At 34.4% G+C, this 21,835-nt stretch overlaps 2 protein-coding genes across 7 annotated transcripts; one reads left to right on the top strand and one right to left on the bottom strand.

Annotated features, from left to right (window-relative positions):
• The first annotated feature begins 6,290 nt into the window (after positions 1-6,290).
• Positions 6,291-11,317, top strand: LOC142629875 (protein-tyrosine-phosphatase MKP1-like). 2 transcript variants are annotated; one of them, XR_012843137.1, is made up of 3 exons: positions 6,291-9,224; positions 10,382-10,571; positions 11,043-11,317. XR_012843137.1 is itself a non-coding variant. In XM_075803921.1 (2 exons), exons 1-2 carry the CDS (start codon positions 6,645-6,647, stop codon positions 10,469-10,471), a joined length of 2,670 nt encoding a protein of 889 aa, XP_075660036.1. In that variant the 5' UTR covers positions 6,514-6,644; the 3' UTR covers positions 10,472-10,911. The 2 variants fall into 2 exon arrangements, 1 of the variants encoding a protein (XP_075660036.1); XM_075803921.1 differs by lacking the exon at positions 11,043-11,317 and having other exon boundaries at positions 6,514-9,224; positions 10,382-10,911.
• A 1,803-nt stretch (positions 11,318-13,120) lies between these two features.
• Positions 13,121-21,533, bottom strand: LOC142629876 (coilin). 5 transcript variants are annotated; one of them, XR_012843138.1, is made up of 13 exons: positions 21,237-21,525; positions 20,868-20,932; positions 20,414-20,638; positions 19,110-19,343; positions 18,828-18,900; positions 17,656-17,733; positions 17,149-17,314; positions 16,919-16,956; positions 15,655-15,852; positions 15,342-15,413; positions 15,100-15,258; positions 13,909-14,070; positions 13,121-13,824 (listed from the first exon to the last, which is right to left on the bottom strand). XR_012843138.1 is itself a non-coding variant. In XM_075803924.1 (13 exons), exons 1-13 carry the CDS (start codon positions 21,423-21,425, stop codon positions 13,637-13,639), a joined length of 1,848 nt encoding a protein of 615 aa, XP_075660039.1. In that variant the 5' UTR covers positions 21,426-21,533; the 3' UTR covers positions 13,121-13,636. The 5 variants fall into 5 exon arrangements, 4 of the variants coding, with proteins under 4 accessions (XP_075660039.1, XP_075660037.1, XP_075660041.1 ...); XM_075803924.1 differs by having other exon boundaries at positions 13,909-14,074; positions 18,828-18,897; positions 21,237-21,533; XM_075803922.1 differs by having other exon boundaries at positions 13,909-14,074; positions 21,237-21,521.
• Between the last annotated feature and the right edge of the window lie 302 nt (positions 21,534-21,835).

The raw sequence follows: 21,835 nt of genomic DNA on the forward strand, positions 1-21,835 counted from the left end.
ATTAATAATTATGTTCCACATGCTTGTATGATAAAAGATTAAAAATAAACTTAGATTAGAAGATTTTTGCCCCTTAAGCCATTTCTTTCATATTTTAATTGTTTTGAGTTCTTCTTTTTTTTATAATAAGTTGAGTTATTAGTCCACCATAAATCAAAATAAATTGAAATAAAAAACATATATTAAATTGAAAATCACCATAATTCAAAATAAAAGTATTATGAAATGTTGTCAGATTTTCTTGTTTTCCTAAACTTTTTAGTTTGTTTCTGTCTTGACTTTTAAGAAAGTTTGTAAAAGCACAGCAAAAAAAAAAAAAAAAAGGCTAAAATACAAATTGCACGTTTTAAATTTGACTAAAATTTATTTCAGTCCTCTAATTTTACTTTTCGTTCAATTGAATTCTCTAAGTTTTAAATTTATTCAATTCAAGTTTTTTGTCCAATTTTGTTAAAAAATTGCCGTAAAATATGCAATTAACAAATTAAAAAATATTTTTTAATAGCAATTTTTAGCAAAATTATATTAAACAAAAGATTTAAATTGAATAAATCTGAAACTTAGATAAACTTAATTCAATAAAAATAAAGTTAGAGGACTTACATAAATTTCAATCAAAATAATTTGTATTTTAGCGACAACAATAAAAAATTATAAAAATTTCTTATTTGTTGATCCGGCAAATCGTTAATAGTAAGTAAAAAATTGACATCCACAATGAGGCCAAATAAAAACCAATAAAAACTCTTCAATTCAACTGTTGTAAAAAATATTATAAAATTTTGTGCATACGTTACATTTACCCCTTTTTTTTTTCTTTTTTTTTTTGGGTGAGGACAACAGGGCCAAGCTGACAGTGGTCTCATGTGTAAAGCTGAACAGTTCAAACAAATTGCAAACTTAATGACAGAGTAATCACTGTCACAAAGCAAATTAACCCTTTGACACTTTTCTTCCACTAGGCTGTCACCATTTGAGTGTAAATTCTTTCTTTCCCAATTGCGAGAGCTAGTGGAAAACTCAAAGCGGCAGACAAGAGAAGAGACCAAGTCAAAAATTCAGACACTTGCACAGTAGTGATGACTGAACACTAAACCCTATTGGGTTAAAAGTTTGAACATGAAGCAACTTTATTGACCAATCATCATCATATATGAGGCCCTTGTTTGTTTGTTTGTTTGTTTCGTTTGCTTCGTAGTTAAGTTTGTTCGGCTGTTATTACTAGTTCCTAGCTAACAACAACAACAACGTGCCATTGACAGCTGCTTCAAGTGGCAGATCAAACTCCACTAAGATCACAGTGTTTTTTTGGGGATGTTTTTGGTGTTTCTTTCTGCTACTGCTCCAATGGCGGCTCAGTTTTGACCACAATGCACGGATACTGTACGCCTTCCATAAAAGGAAGGAGCCATATCGCACAGGACAACAGTATATGCTTGTAATTCAGGACAAAGTTTGGTTACCGGATATAGTTACAAGTTACAACTCTTAGGAAAAAATTAACAAGATTTTGTATTTTGGAAATTTAATCATATATATATATATATATATGTGTGTGTGTGTGTTATTTATGTTTAATTGATGACATAATCATTAATCTTAATTTAATCTTTTGAAATGTGAGGTAAATTTGGAGATTTTAGATTTAATCCACCTCATTGTCGGTTCATTGGTTAGGATGTCACTTCCTTCTTTTATATATATATATATATATATATATATATATATATATATATATATATTAAATCGTGCATTGTACATGCAACCTCAAGTTTAAGAAAAATAGAGATATGAATGAGGGTAATCAATAAAGGAGGTATTATTTCAACAAAAAATATAGTGAATAAAACAATAATTTAGTTTTTTTTTTTAGAAAATAAACTACACATTCAAGACCTTACAAACTCAAACTCTTACCTTTAGTTTGAAAGGGGGGTGTTATGGCCTAAGTGACCAAAACCAACTGTAGATCCATGCACTTGTAGAACAAGCAACTTTACATTGGGTTAGTTTAGGGCTAGTAAAATATTCTCTAGTATATAAATTTTATATTGAGTTCATTGTAATACAAGTGCTTAATAAAAAAGAGTCAGTTAATGAGTATCTTTAAGGCAATTGTTAATAAACTATTTTACGAACATTTTGACACAACTTTTATGGGAAATATAAAAAGTTATCATAAAAATTAATTATTTTTTTATTTTCCCATAAAAAATTTCTAAAAATATATCCAAAACAAATATCCTTAGTGTATCTATTAACTTTTCCTTAATGTGGATTTCGGTTAACTGAACTAGTAAAGTCTATGATAATTGTATAAGAGATCTGGGGTTCAATTCACACTTACACCAAAAACTGATTTGTGTTTTGGTCTAATAATAGATGATAAAAAGCTATCATCAAAAACGGATGTCATAGGATGAAACTCTCTCCAAAAAAAATCCCTAATAAAAAACATATAGTCGTTAAGAGCTTTCACACATTAGATGTAGGTCATCAAGCTAAACCACGTAAACTTTCATTTGTACTCTCTCTTTCATGTTTATGCTCATCATTCAATCATTACATACAATCACACCCAACAACTTTGACATGACTCACCAACAAATTCATTGGAGGTAACATCCTTATTGGTGATAGAATGTCGTTCAGTGGCCTCTTTGAAGAATACCTAAAGGTTGCCTTCCATCTTCATAGTTAACCATAAGTCAATGATATAAAATTTTAAAATTTTGTTAATTGATGCTTAAGGGTATTTGTTTAGGAAATACTTTTAGAAACTTTTTATGGGAAAGAAAAAAAACAACTTTTAAAATTTTTTACAATTTTTTGTATTTTCTATAAAGCAATATCAAAATTTTCCCAAAATAGTTCATTAACTAATACCCTAAGGGCTTCTATTAACAGACCCAACAAATTTCATTGTTTACTAAATGATATACTGTGACTAGTATATAATAAAAATAAAAGGCTAAAGTGAAAAACACACCTTTGAAGTTTTGGGCTATTTAGATTTTACACCATAAAGTTTTTATTTGCATCAGTATTCCCACAATCCATATTTTCTGTTAAGTGTCACACAAGCTTGTCTATATGTCTAGCTAGTTTGTCTAATAAAATAAGACCACATCATTTTCATTATGTCAAGTGATATCATTTTTATTGGATGAACTAAACACACGCGACAAGTTTATGTAACATTTAAATATAGACGAATGGACTACTAAATTTTTAAGAAGTAAAATCCAAATTCTAAATTTTTAAAAATGTAAAATTCAAAGACTCCTGAATTTTAGGAGTTTAGTTTACACTTTAGCCAAAAAAAAAGTGAGACATATTAAAATAGCAGTACTCAATCACAATTTATCATCATAATATTAAAATTTTCTAGGAAAAAATTCTTTCGCTGCCATAACTAAAAGCGTCACGGACACGTGACAAACATTTAAAAAAATGTATATATCATTTTTTTTTTTTTTTTGAGAATGTATATATGATTAATTGGTAGTGAACAGTAAGCGCCATAATATATCCGTAACACTTTTTCTTATTATTATTTTTATTTATTATTTAGAGTAATGCTGTAATTACAAATTATTTTATAACATTTTTATAAACTGCTAATGTGACTAACTTCTCATTGGTTTTTATTTAGTCCCACCATTAATATCACTTTTTTATTTGTCAATAACCACTCACCACATCAACAGTTTGTAAAAAAAATTGTAAAAAAATTTGTACCTCTAACATTATTTTATTTTTTAATTAGTAGTATTATCTATTGCTATGACTGAAGAATATGAGAAAAGCATATCCTCGTTTTTCATCAAAATTTGCAAAGTTTGATACGATGGTGGATGTTAATGCACTCAGTGACTGTGTAGACCTGAGTGCAGTACCACACCACATACAAGTTCCAAAGTTCTTATAAATATAGTAGTATAAATTCAACATGTAAACATCAAATGCTGCATCCAATCACAGGAGAAGATTTAGAAACCATCGATTATCAAAAAAAAGATTTAGAAACCATCAACATGTAAACATCAAATGCTGCATCCAATCACAGGAGAAGATTTAGAAACCAGGTGGCATAACTAAGTGAATAAATATCCTTAGGTAACTTTGAGGGACTTTTTTTAATGGATGCCTTGTTGGGATTTAGTTCATTAACAAATGGCCTAAAAGCGCTCATTAATCATTAATCATACTTAATTTTTTTTTAACAAACGAGAGTGTCCAGATCTCTTGAGTATTTGATTATTTTCTCAAGTATATGCAATTTTTCCGTCCCACACGCACCAAGTTATTACAAGTTAGAATCTCATAGAGGTGATTCGAAAATGTTAGCAAGAGATTTCAAATTCAGGATTTCATGAATATCATAAAACCTTAAAAACCACTAAGCTAACCCATTGGGGTTAACCATACCCAATTTTGAGTGTTTCATTTTATTTTCTCTCTATTACAACATACCTCATATTATTTTTCCTTGTATCATAAAATAATCAAGTTTAAAATTAGATAAAATATTTTAACATGGCATACTGCAACTAATGGATCATGAAATTTGAACACTAATTGTAAGAGTAAGACAAAATATTCTTATTCAAATACATCGTAGGCAAGATCCACACCTCATGGTGATCATAACATTCACCACTAAAGTTATATCTTATTGGGAGTGATTATGGGGACACATTATTTTTTACAACCTTTTTCCAATTACAATAGTTTGTTATGATTAAAATAACATCATTTTCATCTAAGTCCATCATTAACATCATTTTTATTATGCATCAATCACAATAGACTATATCATTATTAGCAATTATACATTGTGTCCAAACTTTATGGGTGGGTAGCCAAATTTTATGTCAATATTGAAGGAATGTATTTCTTCTATTCATTCAATTTATTTGATTTATGTATAATTTTTAAAAAACTTTGGTTAAAATTTAAGTATATTTCCTAATTAATCTCAAACAAAAAACTGTATAAACCAATACCACACAAGTAGTGTTATCTTTCCCAATAGCAATAAAATTCAATGTAGCTTTTATTCCAAGAACCCACAACATAAAATTAAAAAATAAATTTTTTTTTTAATAGAACTCTCCCAAACCAAGTTTTATTATCAATAAGTTGAACTTTTTTTAGCTAAATTCTAGATTTTTAAAAATAATTAAATGTATGAATGTATGATTTTGAACGCATAAAGTCGATTTTCTGCTACTACCTCCATCCCCCCTTTTTTTTTTTTTTTTGAGAAAGACCTCCACCCCAAATTGATAATCTAGTTTAAAAAATTCAACGAATTAAGATAATATCATTTATTGTGTAGTCTTTTAATAAAAAAAATGTACAAGTTTATGAATTTACCCTCATTAATTTAAACTAAAAAAATGATACTACCTCCATTTGTCCATTCTAAAATGTTGGTTATGTTTAAAAAAAATTCAATTTTTTAAGAGAACATCATTTAATATATAGTCATTTAAAAATGTACAAATTTTCAAAATTATCTTCATTAATTTAAACTATAGGAAAGAATCACATTGACTTTTAAAATAATGTAAAATGTGAGATAAAAACTTTATTTATTAATTTTAAAAAGAGAATTTTATTTTGGATAATTCAAAATGAAATTGAATACCAATAATTTGGAACAAAGAAATATTAACTTTCTAAATAAAGCAAATTATAAGATAAGACAGTTAAAAAACAACTATATTTCAAAACATCCAAAAATAGGATATGGAATAATAATAATAATAATAAACACCAAAACTTTTTTAGTTGTAAAATTCAAGGTTCTTTGTTTGATAAATTCTAGGTTTGAAGTTAAAAACATTAAAACGTTTTAAATGACATCACAAGGTAGACATGCATGTCTTTGAAAACCCAAAAAAAAAAAAAAAAAAACTATTACTCATCCATCGATGACGTGGCAGTTTGACCCAGTCTCTCTCTCTCTCTCTCTCCTCTCCTCAGTCCAAAAGAGACAAATCTCTTTCCCAAAAAACCCAGCCGTGACATGAACCCAATCCACTTTGGTTACTCACTTCTTCAGCTCGTTCCCTTCAACTCAGCTCTCTCTCTCTCTCTCTCTCTCTCTCTCTCTCTTAGGGTTTCAAAAGTCTGCTGCCAGTACACACAAAACAAGCTTCCATTCAACTTGAAAGAGATAGATTCTTTCGAGTAAGTCTCTCTTCAACAATTTCGTCTGTATTTAATTCTCTCTCTACTATTACACTATTATATTTGTAATTTTTATTCTTCTCTATCTTGCACTTTTCCTCTTTTTCTTGTTGTTGAATCTGTAAGCCAAACTGAATACTTCAGCTATAGTTTTTTACTGGGTCATATCCGTATTTGAATTTTCTTCTTCTTTGTCCATCTAGATAGAAAGATTGTAGTTTTAGAGAGAGAGTTAGATAGTCATAGAGAGAGATAGAGGGTCAAGGGTTTTAGGTGAGAAAAAAAGCGAGAAGGGAGACTGAGAATTTTCAAATATCTGCTATTTATTCCAAAGAAACTCATTTTGCTTCTTTCTATGACCCTTCCTGGAACAATCCTTTAATGGGTGTCAGTTAAATTTGTAGAATTTTGTTATATATTTTTTTTTTCCTTCCCTTTTTAGTATGTTAGGGGAAGAAGATAAAACCCCGGTTACCGGTGGCGGTACCCGGAGAACCTATTTGCGGTCAGTTTCATGGACTGACCGGTCTCCTTCTAAGCCTAATCCATGCCCTAGCCCCAGACCACAATTGAATAGTAAAGTGCGGTCCTGCTTGCCGCCACTTCAGCCACTTTCAATCAACCGGAGGACTGCAGAGGAGTGGCCAAAGGCGGGTTCTGATGATCTGGGCGTATGGCCTCACCCCCAAACCCCTAGAGGGGAAGCTAAACCGCTTGAGAATTCAAATTCGGAACAACCACCCGTGAAAGAATTCCAGTTTAAGAGGGATAAGCTTGCGTTTTATAACAAGGAATGCTCGAGAATTGCTGAGCATATATACTTGGGTAGTGATGCTGTTGCAAAGAACCGCGAGATTTTGAGGAAGAATGGGATCACCCATGTGCTGAACTGTGTTGGGTTTGTTTCTCCTGAATATTTTAAGAGTGATCTTGTGTATAAGACACTTTGGTTGCAAGACAGCCCGTCCGAGGATATTACAAGTATTCTCTATGATGTGTTTGATTACTTCGAAGATGTTCGGAAGCAAGGTGGGCGAGTTCTTGTGCATTGTTGCCAGGGAGTGTCAAGATCGACCTCTTTGGTTATTGCATACCTCATGTGGAGGGAGGGCCAGAGCTTCGAAGATGCCTTTCAATATGTGAAGGCAGCACGAGCGGTGACTAACCCAAATATGGGTTTTGCTTGTCAACTTCTGCAGTGCCAGAAGCGAGTACATGCTGTGCCTGCAAGCCCTAATTCGGTGATTAGGATGTATCGGATGGCCCCTCACTCATCATATGCTGCTCTTCATCTGGTACCAAAAATGTTAAGCCATCCAGGTGCACAAGGCCTTGACTCTCGTGGAGCATTTATTGTGCATGTTCCTTCTGCTATATACGTTTGGACTGGGAAAAATTGCAATACTGTGATGTCAACTAGTGCTATGGGAGCTGCACATCAGGTAATTCGGTATGAAGGGGCTCAGGGACCAATTGTGAGTATCAAAGAAGGTGAAGAGCCACCAGAATTTTGGGATGCTCTTGCCAACGGGCAACTCCTAGCAGACAATTCTGAGAGTATGGAGGTCAGAAAGGAAGGGAATTTGTGTTCCAGAAATGATTCAGTTGCTGCAGCAAACCAAGTTAAGGCTGGTGAAAGGGTGGTGGATGAATATAACCTGGATTTTCAAATTTTTCACAAGGCGATTGCTGGTGGGGTTGTTCCACCTTTTTCAGTATCAAATACTGAATCAGAAACTTGCCTCCCCGCCAGAGAAAATGGATGGGGGAGACTAAGATGGAAGCTTGCTCATGGTCTTATGAAAGAATTTGTCACCTCCGCCAAACTGAACAGTGATTGTACTCAATTCAGTGACGAATCAAATATGATTTTAGATGCACAGAAAGAAGTAAAACCTTCTTTTGGTCTGATTGATGAACCATGTGGTTCACCAGATTCCTTTGATTGTTTCCCAAATGGCAGCCCTGATAGGATAAGGGAAACTTCTAAAGAAGTGGAACACTCTGTTACTCTTACTGATCCTTTCTTGTCAACAACACCTCCTTGTGCTTCGCCAGATTCATATTCTTGTTCTTTGACAAGTGATCCTGTTTTGTCACCCACGCCTACTTGCAGTTCACAAGATTCTTTTTCTTGTTTTCCGGGCCGCAGCCTGAAGTTCAGCTCCAAGTCCCCAACAATTTCGCCATCAACCTCTGATTACGCCAGTTCATTTACCTTTTCACCATCATCATCTAATTGGTCTGACTTGTCATACTTTTCCTCACAGCAGCCTTCACCTTCGGGCTGGGAATCTACGGATTCATTTTTTCAAATGAATGCTTCTTTGGCAGATAATTCTAGTTTGATTTATAAAGTAACTCTGCCTGCAAAGGAGGTTTCTGATAACCATACTTTGAGAGTTGGAAATGCTTCTTTGCCATGTAAAGGAACTTTACCCTCTATTGCAGAGCGCAGAGGGAGTAATCCTCCACCTCGAATGTTATTACCCTCAGCTGATGAGCCATCTCAAGTCCCTAAGAATCTGGTACGATCATGGTCCTTTGCCTTACCTGATGTCGAGGATGATGTGATGAATGATGTTGATTGCAACCAATCTGAGCATGAAGCCAATGGAGATGAGATTATGTTTGATACTGGAATTGAATTACAAGGTGAGATTGAAAGTAAGAAAGAGGATGATAATAAAATTCATCCTCTGTCAGGTGATATGATCAACAGGGTTGCAGGAGTGATGACCCCAGTTTTGTTCCAGTGGCCTTGTATGAATAAAGTGGAGATGCATTCTTTTTGCATTCCTGATTCCAGATCAGTATACATTCTGTTGGCTCCAGATATGAGTGTAGGCACCAATAGTCGCTGTATCTTATTCGTATGGTTGGGGAGTGAATATTTGGATGTGAAAGGGCAGAGTCAATTGATCAGCATCGATGGAAAATGGGATAGTAGTAATCTTCACTGGGAGACAGTTGGTCACAACTTCCTTAAACAAATGGGTTTGCCAGCGGATATCCCTGTACAGGTAATATTCCACTTTATACTTATATGATGTGTTTTATCGAGTCCTTGTTGCATGGCATGCTTTAAATGTTCTTGACATCTTGAGAGAGATTAATTATATTGTCTTTTAATTAGAAACTTAAAACTTTTATGATGTTGACATACAGCATGGTTACTAAAGTGGGTAACACTAGCACCATAATAGGTAGCCCCACCAGGAAAAAGAAATTACATCTTTTGCTTTTATTCCTGGAGGAGAAGTGGGTGTTGCCGTGGAGGGTATGGGGGAAAGAGGGGGGAGAATGTATAAAGAGAAGCAAATAAAACCTACCCAAAAAAAGAGCAAAACAGGGTTCGGTGTGGGGCAGGAATAGCCAACATGAAAACTGAGTCTTAGTATATCTTATCATCATTGCATATTATTCTTTGGCTTCTTCACCCATAGTAACATTGACTTTCATTATAGTGTGTCATCAACTGAAAGAAATGAAAAAAATGAAATTTGAGGGAACTATTGTCAGAAGTGTATCAGAAATGAAACTTAGTAATTGCCCACAATTCATAACCTCAAAATCTAAATTACATCAGAGCCAGTAGAATTATGTTTTATGGCAGTAGTCAGTTGGTTAATCACTTCCCCGTAATTACAGAGGGAAATGAAGACAGCATTTGAGTCTCACAGACAAAATTTATGACCTCTTTAACTTTTCCTGGCTACTTCATGAAAATTTTGATCATGTCCGTCTTTCATGTCCATTTCCTCATGGTGGATCAATGATCCTGGAACGTGATTCTCGAGGACAATATTGAATTATGGCAACTCTTCTAGCGCTTAAAATGTCATACTGAGGTAGCAGTAACAGGCTTACAGCAATTACTGCCCAGGCTAATAATAATTCAATAAGATGAATTAGCTAGTTGAGCTACTTTTCTTTCATATTTGACATAGGCTAAATATGCAAGTCATGTTTTGTTACTGTAAAGTGAGATAAACTTATGGTATATTTTGGCTGAAGTAAAAAGCAAATAAGTAATAACTACACTTTTCTCTTCCCCCTAAAAATAATTAAAAATCCGTTTCTTGTGGCTTAGAAAAGCATGTAAGAAACTATGTGTGGGGCATTTCAGTCGGATACAATGTCTTTATTTTTTGTTAACAAGATATATGGTATGTGTCAGATAATAAGAGAAAGTGAAGAGCCAGAACAGTTTCTAAACTATCTCAGCCGTATATCATTTCATAAGACAGAGGACCGAGGCTGCAATTGAGACTGTTTAGCAAAGCATGCAGCATTTTTCAAGAATTCCATTCCTAGTCAATTTAGCTCTTGCAGGGAATGTCAAAAAGGTCTGATGCATATTGTGAAAGGTAAGTCAGCATCCCGGGCAGTAGAACTGATTATTATCTGCTTGTGTGATGTATGGTAAGGATGTGAATCATTGTTACAGCAAAGCATGTACAGAGAACAAGCCTGATCTATAGTTACAGGAATTAGAAGTACATAATATTAGATAGTATAAGTAGTAAATTAAAAGCTTTTTGTGTTATTCTTTTCCCTATTAGGCCTTTTCTTCTTCTTTACTGCTCCTTTTTTTTCATCCCTTCTGGTAGCTCTTAGTTTTTGTTTATCTGGGCTTTGGCTACATTGAGCACCGAAGGTGTTGCTATATGTTATGAAATAAGAAGCAGCAAAGCCATCTTTCTTAAAGAGCAGATCATTATCTCTCTGCGTTTCATTTTCTATACTTGATATTCAGATACATGATTTTTATGTTTGAAATAGGCTGGATATTGCACAATGTTGAAATTGCTCAAGGTTTCTTTCATTCCTTTATGCAGGGCTAAGGAAGGTTCAGAAGGTCATACTAACACAGTAGTTATATTCACACGTGATATTTCCCAATCTTAAACTATGGGTACCATATTTGATTTTGTATGGACCATAATCTACAATTTTGAAGTCTGATTATATAGAACAGACGCCTCCTAAATCAGGACTCGTGACTAATATTGGTGAAAGCAACTACTAAAATTATTCACATTAGTGCTGCTAAAAAAATTAGCTTTAGCACTCAAAAAATCTATTTTATTTATTTTAATTTACCATTTCACAACTCACCTTACATCAATGCTCTTATTTTTTACTACACGGTTAACACTTTATTTATTTATTATTTTCTCTCTCTTCTTCTCTGTCTCTTCATCTTCTCCCTGCCACGGCCACCAAACCCACAACCCTCTCTTCTTTAAAGTTTCTCCATCTTCTCCCTCTCTTCAAACCACAGCCACCAAACCATTACCCAAAATCAACCACCACAACCGCCAAACCCACTTCCACATTAAGCACAAACCCATATAAATATACCAAAAAAACCCAAATTAGACTACCCAAATTTCATCAATCACCACTAGCAATAACCGAAAAATCACCAACAAATTGGAAACCATAGATTAGACTACCCAAGAATACCGAACCCACCAAATTGAACCACCCACTGCCAGCCACCACCACAGCTTGATCCCATGTCGTCGCTAATCTCAACACACTTTGCTGAGAGAGTTTTGAGTCATAGAGAGAAGAGAGGAGAGGAGAGACTGGTGTGAAGGTGAAGCTCAAGCTCGGCCAACAAAAAATGAGAGAAGTTTGAAGCAGCGTCAGGCTTAGGGCTTCAGTTAAGCAGCTAGGCGGCAGTGGTGAGATGGTTTGGGCGAGAGCTCGGGGTGGAGGAAGAAAGATAAAAAAGGAAAGGGAGGACTGAACACACTTGGTGAAGAAAGAGAAAATAGTAAGGAGAGAGACATTTTTAATTAAAATATGAGAAAGAGGAATAAAATATTAATTTATATGTTTAGCTTTGAGCTAGAGTGGACTGCCATAAATGGCCGTTTATTGTAGCTCAATTGTTAAAAAATTTAGCAATAGCACCTTCATTGCATCTTCATTTTTGTTGTGTTGGTTGTTAAAAATAGCAATTTGGTAATTCGGCACCATCACTACTAACTGTAAGGTGAGAAAGTCAAATAATTTCCACAATTCTGTTTTGCATTAGCTTATTTGGCTTTTTACTCAAAAAGTAAATTAAAATATGGCTATACCTTTGAAAAAAGAAAGTAAAGTTTTAAAAAAATAGTACATAAACAAATAAGCTAAGAAGTTAGATGAAAAAATCAATGCTAAACGAACAAGCCATCTAATTTAATTTGAGCCAGAGTTCTTGCTTTTGTAGCAACATGTAAAAGTGCACGGTCAAGTTTAATATTTAATTTGCTGTACTAGCCAATTTTATAGATGAGCATTGGAGTAATGCTACACTTGTTGCTTTTCACAACACATTTCATAATTGTTGAAACTGTCAAGATGTTATTAATCATCATCTAAATCTATCAATGATGCCACTTTATTATTTTCTAATTTACAACTTGTTACCTCCACAGTTCTAAGAAAATTTGTTCAAAAGATTGTGGTTCAGGACTTATCGGAGCATTGGTAAATCCTACCTCTTGGTTACAAAATAAGCACTGCAAAACATGGAGTATAAAACACTACTTATTCAAAGAACTCTACACCATCCTTCGCTTTTTTTTCTTTTTTCTTTTTTCAAGAGAAACCCTTTGCCTGGATATTTAATTCAGCTGAGACCTACACGTTTTTATATATGAAGCCATTGATTAAATTAGGTTCCCCTATGATTCTCAAAAAAGGAGGGAAAAGAGAGAGAGAGAGAGAGAGAGAGAGAGAACCAACAATAAATGAAAAAACAAACCTACGAGTGCACTATTCTTGACCGTATCAGCAGAAAGGATTGAATAGGATGCGCATTCTAGTAAAGGTCAAGATTCTCGGCAAGTCTGCCACAACTCACAAATTCACAACAGCACACTCAAAAAAATATGTACTTTCCACCGACTCAAGCATATGGATAACTAGTTTTTATTTCAATTATAAAAGTGAGATACATTTAAAAGCTACTTATAGCCAATATTGATTTCTAGGAAAATAAGAAATGGAGAAGGAAACGAATAAAGGAAAATTCCTGAGGTAGGGAAGTCATTTTTGGACAACAGCTTGAGAATTGAACACATCGGCTAAGTGCACAAGTCCTTTGGCAATCATTTCCAATTCCTTCGTTAAACCAAACTGGCCTAATGTCTAAAAGAGCACTTACTACTTCTAAAAGAGCACTTGCTACTTACTAGGCTAACTCGAGCCTAACAAAAGCCAATAAGGATGCTGTAAATAAGTTCACAAAAGTGGGCTCCTCCAAAATGACAAGAAAATTGACCAACTTTCTGTACAAAAAGTTGGCCTTTGATAGCCATTGCAGCCCTTAATTACATAAACCACATATGATGTTCTTTACATTTGTCAAAACTTTCAAAAACGCTGGCTGAGAGGTGGATCTCATTGTCAGGAACTCGGCTGGTGGATTTTCTTATAGTCCATTTTGTGCTCGTAAACGAGCCATTGTTGGACCCAATGCACTGCCTCTTAAGGCCCTGTAGGACCATCCGTTCTTTAATGAACTCTCTTCCCTACTCCAACCGTCCTCCTGAGACAGCTGGGCCTTCTTTGTGTCCAAAGCCTGGCTGATTTCTTCCCAAACATTTACTTCCCCATTTTCTACAAAGATAACAACACAGAATGAGAATTCATCCGCTTAAATACCAGGTTACCAGCAGCATGAAAACAACATAAAGTAGATACCTCGTGTGGGGGCAGGGGTCTCTTTATTGTTATTGCTGGCCCCAAAACCTGAGACAGCAGTTTGATTATCCACAGGAACTTCATTAACCTCGCTCACAACTGCTTTTCCTGAATTGGAGTTGCCAGGCTTGACAATGCGGACATCTACAAGTGATGAATAATCTATCTGTAGAAAAGCTTCAATCGTAAGTTTCTGCTAACAATAATAATGAGCCTTTCCTTGCCAGGTTACCAATTATCAGTTGTGATACAAAGCCAAGGGCCCCAAATACCAATTTTGAGCCCTCTATATTACTAGAACACAAAAAATGTAAAGCCTTGCATGACATTACAGTAATTTTACTGGTCAAGTTCTTAATATCCCAAAAAACGTTAAACTAGGTCATCATCAATCAGCCAACCAGCTAAACCAGCAAATTGTGTAATATGAAATTATATTTTAAGATTCTCCTTTTTAACATTCATTTGAGACCATGTGAACCCCAAGTTGAATAGCTGGAATAGATGGCTGCTGAACCATACAGAAAAATTAGCCTGGATCAATTTTTATGACTGGCATGCTACATATATGCTGATATCATGTATCAGAACTAATTAATTCATGTATGAGGATATGGAAAGTTCAGTGATTCAATTGATAAAATCTTTAGTAGATCCTTATTTGATTGGTCTTGTGTGTGGGGTTTTAACAAATGTAATTCCTTAGCTTAATTTAAGGAGTTGCTACATTTTTGTACATAATATTGTTTCTTTGTAATTCGTTTGGCTTTTTTGTGTTCATTTATATGTACATGTAGTAGTATTTATTCAATAAAATAATTATTACTTATCAAATATAGAGAAAAAAAATTTTGATAAGTAAAAATAAAGAAAACATTTCTTAAGACTTCTCTAAATTTCCAAACAGATTGCCTTCAAAATTGTCTGTTATCCCTCCAAGCTTTAACTACTACTTACAATGAAAACTTCTTTTTTTTTTTTTTAATAGATTATTTACAATGAAAACATTGACTGAGCAAGACATTCTTATGATATCTAGAAGATATGAATTGGTCTTCTGCTTAAGTCTGTTGGGAGTTGTAATACAGAGAATGGTACAAGTCCCCTTGTGAACGAATATTTCACCAGCTTGCTTGTCAAAAATGTTGGGAAAAATATAAAATAGAAAACGAAAATGAAAGGCTTGAATACCTTTAAAGAACCATCTTCCCCATAAAGGGATGCAGCAGGTTGAGCTCCATACTCCTCCTCTGACTCCTCAGCTATCTTCTTAGAATCAATTGGATATTCTGGAACTGTTACCAGAAAAATCCTTTTGGATTCAGGGTAATAGCGTGATATTTTTCCTACCTACAGGCAAAAGAATAGGGTGGATGATATATTCCATTCCCATAATCAACTACCAAGTATTCAAGGAGCAGAAAGAGTCATACTCGGAAGGTGGAAAGTTCAGGGGTCCATGACGATGATAACTCAATCAAACGATATGCAATAACATCACCTTCCTGCAACATATGAAGAACACAAATAATGCTTTAATTGCACCAAGTAAAATGAGAAAGAAACCTAAGGTATGATTTAACACAATGGCATTTTCTTCATAGCAAAAAATCCAAGTAGAGAAGTGAAAGGCCTGATATTACAAAGCACACTGTGACCACCTGATCTCTCTCTCTCTCATTGGTAATGTGGGAAGAAAGAAAGATCCACACAAGAAAAGACAATTTAAGTGTGGAAGAAACAAACCTTAGGCATGCTAGTATAAGGCAAAAGCTTATCGAAGTCTATGGGATTGGTTGCAGGGGTTTTTCTTTCAGAAGTTCGCATATCAGAACTCTCTTGATTCCAATTCATACGATCATTCCATTTGTGAGAAGCATTTTTCTCGATACCCCATTTTTGACCCTTCTTCTTGCAGGTTATTCCATTCCACTGGGAAATCTCCTGAAGTATGACCAAAGTTGATAAATTCAATGATCAAGAGGGAATCCAGAAATATAGAAATAGAATAACAGTTATAGAATAATTTGTATATACATAAACACTAAATGTTTGGTTCCATGTCCCTTTAAAAGCCAATTGATAGACAATTGCAATATCCCATTTGTAACACAGTGCTTGTATGTCTTAGAACAAAGCATTGACTAAATGACCCTATTCATTTAAATGTCTTGCTTTTGTGACATGATTATGTAACTTTGTAACTCCTTCCAAAAAAAAAAAAAAAGAAGGGCAAAGTCTATGTTGCAGTAGAACTACCAGGTTTATGTGAGTTGTTGGGTCTTGCAAATCTTACAAGTGCCTTATGTTAAAAACCAATTTCTTTGCAGAATAAGTTTAAATGGTAAAGCAGGGAGAGATCCATCATTATTCATATAGTAACCTTCATCATCCCAAACATAAATTTTCAGCTTTAAGTCTACATTTTATGTATAGGCATAACTTCTTCTTCTTTTTTTGAAAAGTGTGAGGGCTTAACTTCATACAAAACTAGTAGCATGGACATGTGATGCTACAAATTAAGTAAAATTTAAATGTAAAAATAATTAATGAGGCACATGGCAAAAATACATCAATGTTACACATAATACATATGTTGAGCCACTTGGGCAAGCACGGTATCTAGGATGCAATATTTATTATTTAAAACACAAAATTATGATGATAATAATAATAATTTCTTGTAAATTATAGTAATAGAATTTTAATTAAATTAGCTTTTTCAAATTTCTTGAAACTTTCAGTTTTACTTTTACCTAAATAAAATATCCAAACATTTAACAAGACACTTTCCAAGAGCTTGTAGTTCACTGACATAATCCGATTCTCCCAATACGGAGACCTGTGTTTGAACTTCCCTTCCCCCACTTGTTGTAAGGAAAGAAAAAGAGTACTTATAATCAAAAGCAATTTATTGCATCATGATAGCAAATATTGACCTAATATCAAAATACAGGGCAGCAGAAGAGATAGCAAGCATTAGAAAATTACAAATATAAATAGAACATACCCTTGGGATTTCATTTTGCTGGACGGATGGATCTGCATCTACAAGAATAAAAATAATGTCAGATGCTTTGCAGTAACATGGCACATATTTGACATTGCAATTCTAAAAATTTGAATGTAAAGCTGTTATAAAATGAAATGGCAGAAAAATATAGAGCTATCAATTCCAAACCAACAAAAGACACACAATGAGAGAGGGAGACAGATAGAGGGCCAGAGAAAGAGAGAGACCTTTACTTGGGCGCCCAAATCGGATGTGTCCTGGCCTAATTACTATGGGTACAACATCGCCCTCTTCATCACTATCTTCATCTGGTTGTTCATGTTCTTCAGAAACTTTCTGTGTATCTTTAACTGGTGATTCCTCATCTTTTTTTGCTATTTGCCCCTGATATTGCTGCAAATTTGAATATAACATAAATAATTTTTTTTTAATCAAGAATAAGATAAAAATTTCCATTAAGGCATACAGGTACTTTAGAACACTGACTAACAATCCACCCAACCCTTACATCGCTGACATTATAGGCTTACCATGCAGATCAAAACATGCACACATACACACGTCATATAGAATTGAATTGTCAGCTTTTTACTAATCAATTTCACCATTTCCATCTGTCACAGAGAGGGTGAATGTGTGTCTAAGCGCGCGTGTGTGTGTGTGTGTGTGAGCGTGAGTGGGTGTAAAAACAACTGATTATGATCCTAAAAGTATCAATTCTAAACACCAAGTACCTTTTTACTTTCAGCTTTGACTTGCTCCCTCAACCATTGTCTTTTAGCCTTTTTACGCCGAGCACTTCTACTAGGGAGCTGGCCAAAATAACCAAGCATAGTAAGTTAACAGATTTCATGTTTGGAGAGTTAAAACTGTAAAGAGGTAAAGCTTAAAATTTCAAATTCCTGGCACATTGTGCATCTAGCAATCTCATCTAGCAATCTACGTACTCCACATGGTATGGTTCCTTGCATTGGTTATAGATGCATAGGTTTGGGTTCATTTTGCATTCTTGCATGATCCCTAAACTAGAGAAAATGGATTTGGATGACAAAACTGGGTTTGGGCTTTCCAATATTGTACTCTATTTGTATTTCATCCAGTAATTTTATAAAAGTTTGACTTTCTCAACTGTTGTTGACAATATATATGGATCACCAAACATCCAGCACATAGTTCACATCAAGAGAGGATGACAGGTAATAGCAACAAACTGTGGTCCATAGAAACAATGACCATGGAAAATCTGAGAAATATAGTATTTACAATGATTCTATAAAACCTTAGTGAGGAAGAATTTTTTTTATTGTTGAGTTACACCATGAATCCATGATCTGACGCTCCACATTTTTTCGGAAGGAGGAAATGCCATTTGAAACAAAGCTCATTGGGATTCTAAGTGAGGTAGAAATCTATTAACGTAAAACAAATTCTTACTATTGCAAGTAGTAAAGAAAAATAAAATCAAAAAGTCCTAACTGGTAAATACATAACCCAGCTATCCTTGCTTTTGTTTGCACATTTGCATTACCCCCTCACAATATGTAACTCTAGTCAATTCTGAGGACCCTGTTTGAGTGGTTATTGCTTATTGGCCTTGGGAAAGTATTCTTTCTCAAACTTATTGGAGTTTCTTGATAATTGTATTTGAAAGTTTAGTTGTTTTTACATCTTGTATATCCATGTACTTGATGTTCATTATTTTCTAAAAAATACTTAATAATTATTAAAAAAAAGAATAATAATAATAATAAGTTACTCTAGGCAATGTATGTTCTGTAGATGGAGATAATACTAAAATTTAAAAAATAATGCTAATTACTACTATATGCAAAATTCGCCCTCATACATAAAAAATATTAAATATGTATATATAAACCACAGATCTAAACCAAACAAAATCAAGAACCTTTTTAGTTTCGCCAGGCCCATGGGATACATTGACGCTTTCATTTCCATTTTCTTGAAGCTGGCAGAATCTGCTAAACAGAAATGAGAGAGAAAGAACAGGGAATTTGTAAGATAAAGCAAGAGCAAGAGAGAATAATTGAAGACAATACAAGCTATAGAATACATGCAAACATGCATACGCAAAGACATATGCACAGTTTTGCAGCAGTACACTGGGACCAAACTCCAGGACTTCTATATCATGGATGATGATGAAAATATATAGAGGCTATATAAATACCTCTTCACATTGGGTGTAGACTTAGTTGTGCCATTACTTTTTTCATTACTTCCCAGTGCACTAGACTTATCCCGTTCACCTGGTAATTTGGATGATTTATCCTTCTTGACCCTCTTCTTCAGGAGGGCTTCACTATGATGAAGATTTCCATTATCCTCTGCATGGACATTAGTTTGATCATCTTCAGGAACAACAAGACATTTATCAGTAGCAGCAACCTTGCTTTTCTTCCTCCTATTATTTAGAAAGAACAAAATTGAGTTACAAACCAGAACATTGTTTATGAAGGTCTGAAAAAACCACATGCAAGCATATTCAAGCAAAATAAGAATAGCTAACAATACAAAGGATGCAAATGTCGGTAAAATAAAAGGAATTGCAAACTTTAGAAACAAAGAAAGAATACCATGTAAATGTCAAAACAAATAAGTCTAATCCCGAGGAAATAAATCCACCGTCCAAAAGAGCATGATAAAAATAAAGAGGAATATTCACAGCAAAAATATTTGCACCAAACAAGCAGTGCAATGTAGAAGGTCAATTACTAATGATTTTAATCACACTAGAGCCCACAAACCATGATTAAAACCAACACCCAAAACCATGTCCCAAAAATGCTTCCAGTACGCTTTTGGAGTTCAGATGAGATTTTAATTCCATAGTTAACATGATTACACTTAGTATCAAATAAGGCACCACTAGATACCCTTTCTCTTATTAAATATATCACTTAGAAATTCACAGTCAAGCATTTCATATTCCACGACTCAACTTCTTCTTTTGTGTAAGATGCTGCGTAATTAGATACGCCTGATGTATTACAAATTTGAATCCTTCTGAATCATAGTAAAAAAGCACAAAAATAACATGTATATCAGTCATCACATGTATGAGAATATCTTGATGCAAGCATCGCAGTCAATGATCTGATATTGAGGATGCACAAAAAGACAATCACAACTTGAATTCAATCCTTAATTCAGGGTTTTGATTCTCATTCGTGTCTAAACAATAACATTATGAAATACTACCAGTGAAATCAGTATAAAAGCAGTGATCAGATCTTTGATAAACACATGATCTAAAAGCATAAATCCTAAAGCAAACATAGAATTGGGCCTTAACACATTGTGTGTCAGCCCCAATTTAATCGGATTTAAGGCTTGTTTATCTGATTCATTGTGCGAGATAAATAAATACTGTCTCCAAAACCAGTATGAAATAATGAAAATAATTCTAAACTACAGGGAAAAAAAAAAGGCATCAACATAACAATTAAATCACAAATGGGGTACCAAACATACTTTGGGCTATGAAGTTTCCTTGATGCCTTTCTTTTCTTGGAAACTTTGCGTTCATGTCCACAATCATCACATTCGTCACATTCCTTATCAAACTCCTCATTTGCCAAAAGCTTCAGACCATCAACCACACCTTGCTCCTCCACATCCTCATCTACCACCACAATAGAGTCCACCCTATCACCTGCCTTAATACTATCAAACACTTTGTCCCCTTTTCTTCTCACACTGTTCAAAACGGGGAACCCAAAAAAAAAATCAAAATAAGATGACATAATCTTTCTAAAGAAGAGCCCTTTGGACTCACCTCTAGCCAGTAAAACCTACAAGCAACCGACCCCACTTCCCAGGACCAGTCGCCCCAGAGGGGCTCAGCAGTTTACGCTCAAACCCAAAACCAAGATGACAAAACTTATACACAAGAAAAATCAGTAATAATACATTCTTATTGACTAACCAGACTATATCTTTGTCCTTCAAAATACAAGTTGATTCAAAAGGTGGTAACACAAACCCATCCATCTGCAACAAAGATCACACTAGTGTAAATTGCAAAATAATCAAAGAAAGCTACACACAGCATAACAATTACAAAGTACCCCTTTTGAACAATTTTTCACTAGCTTTAACACATTATCTAATACAAAACTCCACAATGTATGTAGTTTCCACAGAAAATAAAAAATGGGCTACCAAAATAGTAGATTTTTGCAGACAATAATCTCAACTCTCAACCAAGATGAACAAATTAAACAAAAATACATGAAAATTAAAAAAAATTAGGGCATGCAGAGAGAGAGAGAGAGAGAGAGAGAGGGAGGGTTACGAAGAGGATGAGGCCATTAGGGCAAGAGCGAAGGAGGTCGAAGTTGTGAAGGAGATGAGTGGTGAGGTCGGAGATGGTTTCGATTTCGGGTTTGAGGAGAAACCAGCTCCGTTTCAGACCTTCCTTCAACTGCGATTTCTTCAGAAGGTGCCGCTGCTTGAACTCCAAACGAACCCTCACGCTCTCCATGGGAGACTCACTAGTGTGAGAGTGAGAGTGAGAGTGAGAGAGAGAGAGAGAGAGAGAAAGATTTTACAACAATGTGTTGCTTCGGTTTCTTAAACCCACAGTGGGGGTTTCATGAACACCCTTTCCAAATAACGTTACTGTGCTAATGATTTCGTTAGTTGGCCGGTTTGGAGAGTACGTGGGAAACTAACATCTTGAGTTTTAGAAACTCGAAATTTAATTAAAAATCAAGCTTTTAAAACTCGAGTTATGGTGTTTGTTATGCTCTTCGTTACTTCCATTACGTGGACAAATTTTCCACCTGGAGGAATTTAGCCACGTAGAAATCAAGTTTATAAGACTCGAAATCTGCACAATATTCCCCCACTTACCTTTCAAACGCAAACACTCTCACTCTCTCAAAAATCCTG

This window comes from Castanea sativa, chromosome 3 (genome assembly GCF_040712315.1).
Source record: "Castanea sativa cultivar Marrone di Chiusa Pesio chromosome 3, ASM4071231v1".
In the NCBI taxonomy this organism is placed as follows: domain Eukaryota; kingdom Viridiplantae; phylum Streptophyta; class Magnoliopsida; order Fagales; family Fagaceae; genus Castanea; species Castanea sativa.